Here is a 12,847-nt window from a genome sequence, read left to right as displayed (position 1 = left end):
TCTAGTAATTTACCTATTTCAATAATTCTTCATATCTAGTTTATTTTATGATTTAGAAAAGGACCTGGCCAGTTAGATGGACGAAGAAAAATTTTAAGATTGTACTAAGTGGTTCTTCGTTTAATTTCTTATCACCGATGCTAGTTGTCGTGACCAATTTAACATTGGCTTGCGATTTCCGGTTGTCGATTGTACCACACACTGGATACCAGAGGTTTTATATGTTCGTGCCTTGGAAAAACCTTGGAGCCAACATCTCCAGACCTGCAACTAACGTTGCAACGTTGTTATCCATATATCGGCTTATCTTGGAACAGTTCGTTGTTTCACTTAATATTTTTTCTTGGATGCGGGGTTGATGGTACGCGATACGTAGGTCCAAAGTGAAGAAATAAAAGCTTTATATACATCTTTACAAAAAAAATGGTAAAGCTCAATTATTATGCGCAACTTTGATCGGTAATTACTTTGAACCAAACTAGACTTTTGAAACAAGCTGTACAGTTCAAAAGAAGAACCAAGAAAAGTCTGGTGATAGTTTTAAAAGAGATTTATTATTTGAAAATATGCCACATTTGGATGTTGAGCTGGATATTTCACCTGACACTCAACGACGTATTGATAACAAAGTTGGTGTTAGCAAAGAGGAGGCAGTGGCCATCGAGGTCTCAACTAGACTTCAACGAAAAAGCAAAGATTGGTTTAAGGAGAGACAAAAAAGATTGACATTCTCATTATTTGGAAGGGTGATTAATCGAAGGGAGAGTATTGCTCCTGTATCAATTGTAGCAAGCATAAACAAAACAAGTACATCAACATCTCGGATGTCCCCTTCATTGAAGTGGGGAATTGATAATGAACAAGTTGCTCATGAAATGTACAAGTCAAAGAGCGAGGAAGAGGTTGGTGACTGTGGGTTGATTATCAACCCTTCCTGGCCCTGGCTTGCATGCAGCCCAGATGGCATTGTCTATAGGGAAGCAAATGCAATAGGAGCCATTGAGATTAAATGCCCATTTGCTAAAAATGAAATGACAATTGAAGAGTGTTGCAAAGATTCATCCTTTTATCTGAAAAAAAGTTCAGATGGAGCAATTACACTGAAGAAGTCACACGTCTACTATTATCTGTGTCAAGGTGTTCTCAATATCACAGGTTTGAACTGGATTGACTTTGTTGTATATACAAAGAAAGATTTTTTTGTGCAGCTCATACCCAGAGATATGGAGTTATGGAAATCAAAGATGCTTCCTAAGCTGACAATGTTTTATGCTCAGTACCTTGTGGATTAGGTCAAGGATTGCAACATTTCCTTTGTGAATGAACACTTAAGTTAATGCAACAACAGTAAAATAACAAACCTTTGAGTTCAAGGATAGAAAATGTTGATTATTCTAAACCTAAAGGTTTCCTGTTTTCTACGAATACACTTTACATGTAGTTAGAGCGAAGTCTTAAAACCAGCAAAACAATTAGTAATTAGGAATTAGGGTGTACTAAGATGTACTAGTGTTACACACATTTTATGGGATTTTACCTCTCTCCCTCTTTTTTTTCTACCCACTTTCTGCAATGATTGGTGGCAAAAAATTACACAAGTATGCACAAACTACCCATATTTTGTTTAGGTCAGCAGCTATGGATAATGGGAATTCTATTTTCAAAATTCTAAAGAATTTGATTCTGCGAATGGCCCGCTCTACATGTATGCGTAATGCTGCAATCTGTCTAGTCTCTGTTTCCTCCTCCAATGACAAGTGGTCATTCTCCCTAAGAAATGGTGGGATATTAAGAGAAACATTCTTTGGCAGCCCATCCTCGATGTCAAATCCCTTATCCACCATAATGCTGTCACCCTCTTCAAGTAAAGAAAGTATTCCACAATGTTTAGTAGCCTCCTTATCACTTGTTCTTCCTGAATATAGGTCAGAAACAAATGTAATCATTCCAGATGGTGCAATGCCCACTAATCCCTTAGCAGTGTTATGGTGTTTGTAATTGGAGTATGTCTTGCTCTGTGATCTTAGAGAGCTTGGCATTTCTATAAAAAGTTCGGTGCAATCTATTATAACTCTTGTTTGAGGGTAGGAATTCTTAAAGCCCTGAGGCATTGTCTCATTCACAACTGTCCTTGTGGGCCATATAGGATGACTTCTAAATCTTGTGTATAAAAAATCATGCCAAGTTATGCAGATTCTAGAAACATGGGATGAAGAAATTCCAACTCTACAAGCTAAATCTTCCTCCAGTAAACCACATCTTAACCTTGCCAGAACCATAAAAAATTCCTGTTCTGCAGCAAGAGTCCTTTTCCTTTCCCGTTTTATCTGATCAGGGCTTGTTAGTCTCTCTGAGTTGGTGTTAGAGTCCTAATAAATCATATTTTCTACGACAGGACCAAAATATTCAAAAATACACCTAAAGACAGTGTAGTCTTCAAGTCCAGTATAAAATTTAAACAGATGAGCATCATCTTTAAATTTTTCAATTGTAAATGATTTCTTGAAGACTTGATTTTCTAGATCCTTAATTTGACTCTCATAATGTTCCTTCAGAGAGACTATTTTGTTTTCTAATTCCACTATTCGTAGACTTAATTCTTCTATTTTCTCCTGGCAATCTTCATGTTCAGCTACTTCTACGGTATATTCAACATTGCTGCTTTCATTGAAGTGAAGAAGTTCATTCGATTCGAGACCAATGCTTTTACAGCCAACTTGAGAAAAATCCGTGTTTGGGTGAAAAATTTCACGATTCCTTGCACGTTGAGTCGGACGGGGCTTCTAGACCGTTAAATGGACATTTTTTGGTACAATAGTTGGAATATTATTGTCGTATGTTTTGGCGCCACCTGGAAAATGGGCGGAACAAACACGATGATCAGGGCCCGGTTGAAAGTTTTTTCGACTTACCTTTTTTCTTAATTGCTGTTTTTCCTTACTTTGACCTTCGGGAAATCTATAGAAGTGTAGATCTTTACTTTTCTTGATGTTGTTGTAGCATCCCGGAACACAGCACCTGTACCCGCCTCGTGTCTTCACGTTTTGTCCCTGAAAACCACCTGATGGCGATGTTTCATCTTCAACATTGTCCATATGTTCTGAAGGTGGCTTATTTGGCTCTTTCTGAACCGTTCTAGAGCTCTTAAGAGAGCTAGGTTCAGAAAAGACATCGGTAAAAGTATTCAACGACGAACTTAGTGGAATGTTGTCATCCATTTTTTGGGTTTTGATACCACTCTAACCACAATGCATTGGGCACTTCAGTATGCTAATTTTATAGAGGGAGTCGTGCATTGATGAAGCATTCGGCTCTTTGTCTGAATGTCATTGATCGACACAAGCTTTATTTTCCCTAACCAGCAGAGGGATATACTTTTACTTCAGAAACTTCAATTATTTTTAACCGGCACTGAGAGCACAAATTAATTTTAATTCAAGAACACGGCCAATAGCCGTGTTTCTGATCCTCGAAGGTTCTTGAATGTTCTGAAAACGTTGTTCTTTTAAGTTTAACACTTCTCTCTTTTCAGTGTAAGATTATATTTTTTGTGTGTTGATCAAGCGTTTGACCTGAACAAAACTCCTCAAACTCTTTGGAATTACTAAATGCTGATTGTTTCGAAAGAAACTGTTTGGGGCTGCATCGGTGGGAGTTACGAAATAACTTGGATATATCAACAAAGTTGAAGTGGTAAATTGGCCACCGTAACAATTACAAAATAATGGACTGACCCTCATTTTAAGAGATTACATGATCCTGCAAATAAGGGCTTTGTCGTTGGTTTCACTTTTCTTTTTAGGTGAAATGAATTAATTCTGTTGGATGAAATCAATGAAATATTAGGCTCACTAAACCGAGCTGATACAATGACTGGACAAGGGTTGTATAATATTTATTTATTATTACAACTAATATTTTAAATGATTATTGTCATTGTTAAGTATTAATCACACCCACGACTTTCACCTACACCCACACCCACGACCCACGACTTGTACCCATAGTTTTGTCCTTTATGACGCGAGAGAGCAAGATAGGGAGTCTGAGTCCAGTAAGCTTCTTTGAACACAAACTTTAATTACTTGAGAGGCAGGTTACCTTTAGAGCTATCGATATAACAACAACATGACGGCTAACTTATCTCAATGTTCACTCGTGTAACTCGAGAACTCGATTGGAATGTACGAAGCGATTACATAACCAGTCCAGAAAGTTACATAACATTCGAGGGTTACATAACCTTTAAGTGTTACATAAGAAAGGTCAGCTGATCGACATTCAAGAACGGTCTTGTCGAAGAAAAGCAAATGTTGATTTCCTGAAGGTTTTACATACCATAACATCTTTCCCTTTTTCTTTTTTTTTTTTTTTTTTAACTATAACTCAATGTCAAACTTTTTAGGTGGCTTGATCAATCGTCCATGTCGTGTTTATCTCAGTTGTAGTAGCTTCTTGAGGTGGTCTTGCACTCAGCTCTGTTGTTTGAGGTGTTGGGGGTAGTTGAGATCTAGGAGGGGACGTTCCTACTTGAGAACTTGCTGGAGGGGGATATTTCTGTTCCTGCAGATTCTCTGGAACAGTCAGGTCATCTTCGTCCATTTTGAAGGGGGTTTCTTGAAGTGGTTCCGTGGTAGAACGCAACTGCTTGCGATTGCGCCTGTAGAATCTACCATTGACTTCAACTTTGTAACTGCGAGGTGCGACTCTAGAAGAAACAACTGCTTTTGACCACTTTGTTTCTTCAGGCATTTTCATGCGCACTAGGTCACCTGATTTGAGTTCTGAGAGTTGTTTAGCATGCTGGTCGAAATGTTTAGCTTGCTTGACACGATCCCTTTTGAGAAGATCACTAACTGTTTGGTCAGTCTTGAGTAACGACTCTGAGAAGGGTAGAAGTGTCTTTGTTCGGCGACCAAAAAGTCGTTGGCAGGGAGACATACCTGTCGCAGCAGCGGGGGTGTTATGGTGATCCAATAAACCAAGATATGGATCGGATTGGGACAGAAGAGCTTTCTTCATTAAAGTCTTGCAGGTTTTGACTGCACTTTCGGCCATCCCATTAGCTTGTGGATAGTGTGGTGACGTAGTGACGTGAGTGAACTTCCATGTTGCTGCAAATCTTCGGAACTCTGAGGATGTATACTGAGGACCATTGTCAGAAACTACGTAGTCGGGCACCCCATGTCGCGAAAAATGCATCTTCAGCTTGTGAATGACTGTCTGGGACGAAGTGTCGCGAAGATGATCCAGCTCAATAAAGTTGCTGTAATAATCAACTAATACAAGGTAGTTTCGGTTCTCGAAGGTAAACAAATCTGTTCCAACTCGTTGCCATGGCCTATCAGGAACCGGGTGAGGCTGAAGAGGTTCGCTGGCTTGTTCAGGTCTCACACTTTGGCATATGGAGCATTTATCAATACGATTCTTGAGTTGTGCAGACATTCCTGGCCAGAAGAAAACCTCTCTGGCCCTTCGAAGGCATGCTTGGAGTCCCTGGTGAGACTTGTGTGTTTCTTCTATCATATCATAGCGAAGGCTCTCTGGGACAACGATCTTCGTTCCTTTAAAAACTAGGCCATTTTGGAGCGTCGTTTCATCTCGGTATTTGAAGAAAGGCTGTGCGCTTGTAGGTACCATGAACGTTTTTGTAGGCCAGCCAGCGCGTATAACTTGTGACAACGCCTGTAAAGATTCATCCTTAGCCGTTTCCACTTGAAACTTGGTAAGTGTCGACTCTGATATCGACAAGTCTTCAACAAAGTTGACAGTTTCTAGATCTTTATAGCAGGATGAGGTGCTAGCATTTGGTATCTTTGACTGCCTAGGTAGAACGCGAGAGAGTGCGTCAGCAATATACATCTCTTTGCCTGGCTTGTAAGTGAGATTCAAGTCAAATCTTTGAAGACGAAGCATCATACGCTGTAATTTCTTAGAAGCTGTATTAATTGGCTTCTTCTGTATAGCAATCAGAGGCTTGTGATCTGTTTCGACTGTGACGTGCTTGCCATAAATGTAATGTTCGAAGTGCTCACAAGAGAACAGAACAGCTAGGAGCTCCTTCTCAATTTGAGCGTAATTTTGCTCTGTCGACGTCAGTGCTCTGTTAACGTAGTGAACTGGCTGTCCTTCCTGAAGTAGAGTTGCACCAATGCCATACTGTGAGGCATCGCACTGTATAGTGACATTCTTGCTCACGTCGAAGTACTGTAGGACTGGGGCTTTAGTGATGAGCTCTTTAATCTCCTTGAAGGCTTTATCTTGAGGGTGTTCCCAATGCCATTCTATTTCCTTCTTTTCCAACTGTCTTAAAGGCTGTGATGCTGTAGACAGATGTTGGCAGAATTTCGCCAGATACTGCACCATTCCTAAAAACGTTTTGAGTTCTGCGAGATTGGTGGGCACTGGGTAGTCCACTATAGCCTGTACCTTTGACGGGTCAGGTTTTAGACCTTCCGCTGTAAGGAGGTGTCCTATGAAAGGAACTTGTGACTGTCGAAGTTTCAACTTCTCGCTGTTGAGAGTGAGGTTTCTTTCTCTTGCGCGATTGAGGAAAGCCTTGAGATTCTGATCGTGGTTGGCAATTGCAGCTTCATTAGAGTCTCCAAAACCGCAAACTAGGAAATCATCGGCAATGACTTCAACACCTGTGAGTCCTTCTACTAGCTCGTGCATTCGTTGTTGCCATACTTCCGGGGCTGAGTTTATTCCGAATGGCATTCTGAGCCATCGATAGCGACCAAAAGGTGTGTTCATGGTTGTCAAGTAACTACTCCTTTCGTCAAGTTGTACTTGCCAGAATCCACATTTGGCATCTAACACGCTAAAGACTTTAGCACCACTAAGGCGAGTTGCTACTTCCTCGATAGTTGGAGGTGGATAATGCGAGCGTTGCACTGCGCGGTTGAGATCTCGAGGATCCAGACATACTCGTATTTTCCCGTTAGATTTCTTCACTATAACAAGGCTAGAGACCCATGATGTCGGCTCAATTACCTTGGCGAGGATACCACTCTTCACCATGTTATCCAGCTCTAACTTGAGGGTATCTCGAAGTGGGACTGGTACTTTACGAGGCGGATGTACAACTGGGCGGAAACCTTCGTCCACTTGAATGGAGTAGGTTCCTTCAAGGCATCCAATCCCAGTGAAGATATCGGTAAATTCATAGAGGATAGGATCACTTCTAACATTTGACGAGACGTCAATTCTTTCGTCGTGAGTCGCGTTTACGTCAGCATCCAGGATTTTGACCAGGTTCATCTTTTCACACGTCGTTCGACAGAGGAGTGGTGTCAAATCTTGCTTCACAATGTGATAAAGAACTCCATATTTTCTTCCTTTCCGTTCAGTAAGTAGGCGGATTTGACCAAGTGGCCAGACTACAGTCTTGTTGTGCATGATGAGCCTTGTAAACGACTGTTCAAAGTTTTTACACTGTTTGTCTCCTGTAGCTCGGATGTAGGCACTTTTGGGGAGGATGTTACATGAAGCACCTGTATCAATCTGAAGTTGTACTTCGGCATTATTATTAAGGCACGCTGTCACATAAGCTGATGTGGGGGAGGGTTTATGGCTGTAGATTTCACAATCTTGTACGTGATTGACAGAGCGAGTGTCGCATTTTTTCGCAAAGTGTCCTTCTTTGCCACATTTGGAGAATTTCTTGCCAACAGCCGGGCAAGCTGACTTTTTCATTTCGTGAACAGTACCACAAAACTTGCATTCTCGAGTGTATACATTGTTGGGGTTACCAGAACTTTTCCCTCTTGGCTTCCACGGAGGAGTCCGCTTCTTACCTGAGGCGTGTTTATGCGGTGCTGTATCCTCAGACTGGGTCTTTGACGGTTTCGTTTTCTTGGCCTCTACCCTATTCACATTAGCTTCCTCAGTTGTCATGTCTAATGCGCGTATATCAGTTAACTCTTGTGTTCGCAAAATATCCAAGGCGTTATCCAAAGTGAGATCTTTTTTCTCTAAAAGTTTCTTACGTGATCGATCATTCTTGACTCCAAGGATGAGGCGGTCTCTTATCAAGCTGTCTCTTAGGGTCATGAACCCACAGTGTTCAGAAAGGCGCATCAGTGCTGTGCAATATTGATCGACACTTTCTCCTGGTTCTTGCTCTCTCTTGTTGAAGAGGTATCGTTCATACGTCTGATTTCGTTGCGGCAGACAACGAGATTCAAATTTAGCCAGGACGTCATCAATATTGTCAGCGCTTTCGTCTTCAGCGAAGGTAAAGGTGTCAAACAATTGGACTCCTTCTCTTCCAACGATGTTAAGAAAATGAGCAACACGGACTGGGCCGTCCTTTTGACTGATTCCAGCCGCACGTTCATAGATTTGCCATGCTCTCTTAAAGTGTAACCAGTTATCGCCTCTACGTTACCTGTCTTCGAGATTAAGAGGTTCTGGAGGTTTGGCTAGCGGTACTGTGGTGGTATAGATCGGTGCAGCAGCCGATGAACCAGAAGATTGCTGACTACCAGAGGTCGAGGCCATGACCAAAATAAAATAGACTTCCACTAACAACAACAAAGCTCGTGGATGTTACTCACCTCCTGACACCAAGTTTTGTCCTTTATGACGCGAGAGAGCAAGATAGGGAGTCTGAGTCCAGTAAGCTTCTTTGAACACAAACTTTAATTACTTGAGAGGCAGGTTACCTTTAGAGCTATCGATATAACAACAACATGATGGCTAACTTATCTCAATGTTCACTCGTGTAACTCGAGAACTCGATTGGAATGTACAAAGCGATTACATAACCAGTCCAGAAAGTTACATAACATCCGAGGGTTACATAACCTTTAAGTGTTACATAAGAAAGGTCAGCTGATCGACATTCAAGAACGGTCTTGTCGAAGAAAAGCAAATGTTGATTTCCTGAAGGTTTCACATACCATAACACCCACAACCCACGACCCACGACCATTAGTCAAACTCGAGACTAGGGACCTTTAGCAGTGACGACGAGAACGTGAACGTGACCGACCGGAAGTTGAGAAAACGAACTTCGATGCTACCACGCAAACCCAATCGAGCACGAGTCGTTGTCCACATCTCGTTCAGGACGCAGTTTGCCGCCATTCGCCGTTTTGACGAGAACGTGAGTATATTTTATTTGTTTTCTAACTTCTACTTACCTATCTAAGGGATTTCTTCCATCTAAAGGGTCGGTTAAAGAATAAAAACAGTGCCGAAAGTAATTTGATCGAACAGTGATAGAAAAGACTTTATTTCTTTCGAGTTGCAGATTGAGCTTTGCAGTTTACAGCGGAGAAAGCAATGGCGGATAATGATAAAAGTGCTGCAGGGCATGTACGTAGCCTTATAAATGCTTTTCTAAATATTAATCGCGGATATTTCGTTATAGTTTTGTAATTTATACCAGCTGGCATTTTTAAGAAGATTTCTGGGCTTTGAAAAACATCCGAACCGCTCGGATCGACTGTGTATGTAAACTTAGCTTAGCTCTGAATCACTTGACGTTGATTACAACACTGAAAAAAAGGTAATTGTTTTAGTGGATAATTTTTGCATTTTCAAATTAGCAGTAAAGGACTCGTCCGCGTAACCGTGGACGACGGTCCCGTCCCAGGCCTAAATCGGTCATATACGTCGTCGACCACGTTCTCGTCGTCAGTGCTAAAGGTCCCTAATATTGCTTTGTACGATATCACACGTACGTTTCATTGTTCATCTAGAAGTATTGCATTACTTCACGGTAATACTTTGTGTGCCTCGGGTTTAAGTTTTCCTGTTTTAGTGTTATTTAGTCCTTATGTCAGCCAAAAGAACTTATGCAGAAGTTGTATCGGGAGCTGAGAATACTCCAGATGACAACCAAACCTGGATGATAGCTCACCATCAGGAAAGCGAAGAAGATTCCCTGAAAAAAGCCATCCAACTAAGCAAGGTATGGTCATGGTTATGTATTAACGTTTGTTCACTGTCAAGAGGCTGGTTCATCCAAGAATTACCACTCGGTAGGCTCGTCTGTCAGCCAGACAGCTACAAAATAAACACATTTCTGGGAAATACAGTCAAACCTCCCGTAAGGAGGGGGGCTTTGGGATTTTCTGTTTTGCGGTTTTGGCTGTGTTTTGGATCGGATTTTCGCTTTTTCTGCCAAAAAAGTTGCGTTTTCTGCTGTTTTCTTTTTTCCCGTTTTTCGTTGTTTTTTTCCCGTTGCTTACAGGAGGTGGTCGCTTACCAGAGTTCATACCCCGATGGGTCAGTATTTTGCCTCATTAGCATATAGTAACTACAGAGACATACCCCATGCGCTAATGCCAATCTAAATCTCGTATAATAACTTTTAGTAGCCACAAAAATATTTAAGCTTTCAAAAATATTTATTCAGAGTTAATGAGAATGGAACTACGAAACTCTGAGTAATGTTAACAGTTAAAAGAAATGACCTAAAATGGCTTCAGCAATGGGCCTAATCGCACTAGAAGACTATAAGGAAATTCTTCCTTAGTTCATGCTCAGTTCCCCCCAACGTTTAGAGAACATTTAAGGTAAAATTTGTAACTATCGTGCGACTTGTTCCGTTCGCTTGCTACTTTCTGACTAGAGCCCATCAAGGTTTTAACGCTTTTCTCAGAAGGACAGAGTCTCCTGAGTTAATGAACGTTATCCTAGCCTGTCTTCAAATCCAGTCTTTTGATTTCTTTACAAGCTTAGGACCCCGAGTTGTTCTTTAGAAGTAGTTCAACTTCTAAGCTCGAGAAAATTCGAGCCATGTGGTAAAGTTCAACATAAAAATCTCCTAGGCCGTATTTCCTGGACAGTTCTGTTAGACCAGGGAACGAAATAAGGTGCTTTTTCAGCGCCAGTGCGGTGTTTACATCATTGATAGGAATGCGGCTCCTGTGACGCTCAAATGGCGTTTCCGAATCAATTCGATAAAAGCTTACAATAACTTTTAATATACCAGCATTGATGGCCATCGCGAAAGTTGACGATCGAATTGGGTATCAAAGATCATAGACCCGATAAGTGACATCATGACCATGATGTGGATGGTCCATGCGGTGATTATTAACGAAATATGACACTCTGGCGTACTCCTACTGATATGTAATAAAAAACCTACTTTTATTGGACAAAATATATCATCTGTCGTTATTTTATATCCAGTTTTTAGGATATTTAGGGCGATCCGGTCTTTTGTAAGCTATCATTAAAAGCCCACCACAAATGTCAGTTGTCAGTTAGATTTTCAGCGATTTGTCAGTTGCCAGTTAAAATTTTGGCCATTTGTCAGTTGCCAGTTACCCCCATCCAGACTCTCCTTTTAATTACCTTTACAAATAAAAATGTATCGGCTAAAGCTTTCTATTTAATTTGAATAACGTTTGTTTTCTTTATAACTCACTCGCTATCAAATTGTTAAGTTCAAGGAGGATTTTCCCGTAATTAAACTCGTAATTGTAGCCCTAAATCATTCGGGTTCTTTTGGCAATCATGTTAGAAAAAAATAAAAATGTTATTCACCAGCATAGGTCGGTCCGTATTGGGAAAAACTGTGCCCTCGGTCTTGAGTACCGCCCACGGCCTACGGCCTCGGGCGGTATCCAAGACATCGGGCACAGTTTTCCCCAATACGGACCTCCCGGCTGGTGTCGAATATCCCACGCGCACCGATCAGGATCTGTATAAACTTAACACTAGAAATATCACGGTCAACAAATAACAAAGGTCACAAAGACAGTGTCAAATTGGATTCTCATTACGGCCAAGGTGTGTCCTAGCCTGCGTTGCAGCCGGACGTGTCACACAATCCCCGGTATAGGCGGTTTAGACTGTCTGGCTAAGGTGTCCAAGGTTCACGAAAATAGACCACAGATCACCATAGGGTCACAGTACACAGAACAGCGTGATAGTGTCGTGGAAAACGTGGATGTCAACTAGGTCATTCTTCGGCTATTTCCGACCATTTCCGACGTTAATAAGATGAGCTTGGTAAGATGACAGTTTAACTTTCTTTGCATATTTCAGACTCTGGAATACCCAAATCTCGGTTTCTTTAAAGCGACCTTTCCCGATTCCCGCCTGTTAAAATCGTCAAATCCCGTGTCCTGGTCATAACTACAATCCCGAATCTCGTCCCCCTTTTCCTTCAAAATCTCGAATCCCGGCCTTCGAATAAGCCAAATCCCGGATCCCGAAAAACCTATTGGGGACCCTCAACGATGGCAATATATCTGTGCAAAAATAAGTTTTGAAGGGTAAAAGACAATACCATGTAACAAAGTAGGTACATTTATGTTATTTAACTCTGAATAAGTTTTCCAATTCGATCCGAAGTTATTTCGAAGGCAGAAGGCTCCTAAGCTTTTTGGTCACGCAATCAACATATTCCGTGATTCTGTCTTCCAACGTTGCGAGATAACGTTTGCCTAAGCTAATTTTTACGTCATTTTAAAGGTCGTTCCTTCGTAAATTTGCATACGTAGTTTTATGGAATTCAGAAAATTAACAAATGGTAAACACCACAGCGTACACTATTGAGTTATGGATGTACGCGGGAGGTTGCTAAGCACGAAAGAAGAGTAAGAGTCGCTCGAGGCGATAGCCGAGAGCGACTCTAGCTTCTTTAGTGCTTAGCAAACCTGCCAAGTGCATCCATAACTCAATAGTGTACGCTGTGGTGTTTACCATTTGTTTTATAACATAACATTGATACATTGTAGCTAAAGAGTTCCCTTTTATTTAAAAAATCTTACGTGACCAGAAAAAAACAAGCGCGCGCGGAAAACTAGTCTTTGCATATGCTCACGTCAGCAGCGTACACCCATGGGCAAATGGGGGACGCTAAATTGACCAGTCAGAG

The 12,847-nt window shown here is 41.3% G+C and overlaps 1 protein-coding gene across 1 annotated transcript; it reads left to right on the top strand.

Moving 5' to 3' along the window:
- Nucleotides 1-566: 566 nt before the first annotated feature.
- LOC148733622 (uncharacterized) lies at nt 567-1,292 on the top strand. Its single transcript, XM_088758014.1, has one exon. It carries the CDS (start codon nt 567-569, stop codon nt 1,290-1,292), a length of 726 nt encoding a protein of 241 aa, XP_088614140.1.
- The last annotated feature ends 11,555 nt before the right edge of the window (nt 1,293-12,847 follow it).

The sequence above is a fragment of the Stylophora pistillata genome, chromosome 4, assembly GCF_964205215.1.
Source record: "Stylophora pistillata chromosome 4, jaStyPist1.2, whole genome shotgun sequence".
NCBI lineage: Eukaryota > Metazoa > Cnidaria > Anthozoa > Scleractinia > Pocilloporidae > Stylophora > Stylophora pistillata.
The sequence above is the reverse complement of the archived record's forward strand: the minus strand, read 5'-3'. Positions and strand labels throughout refer to the sequence as shown.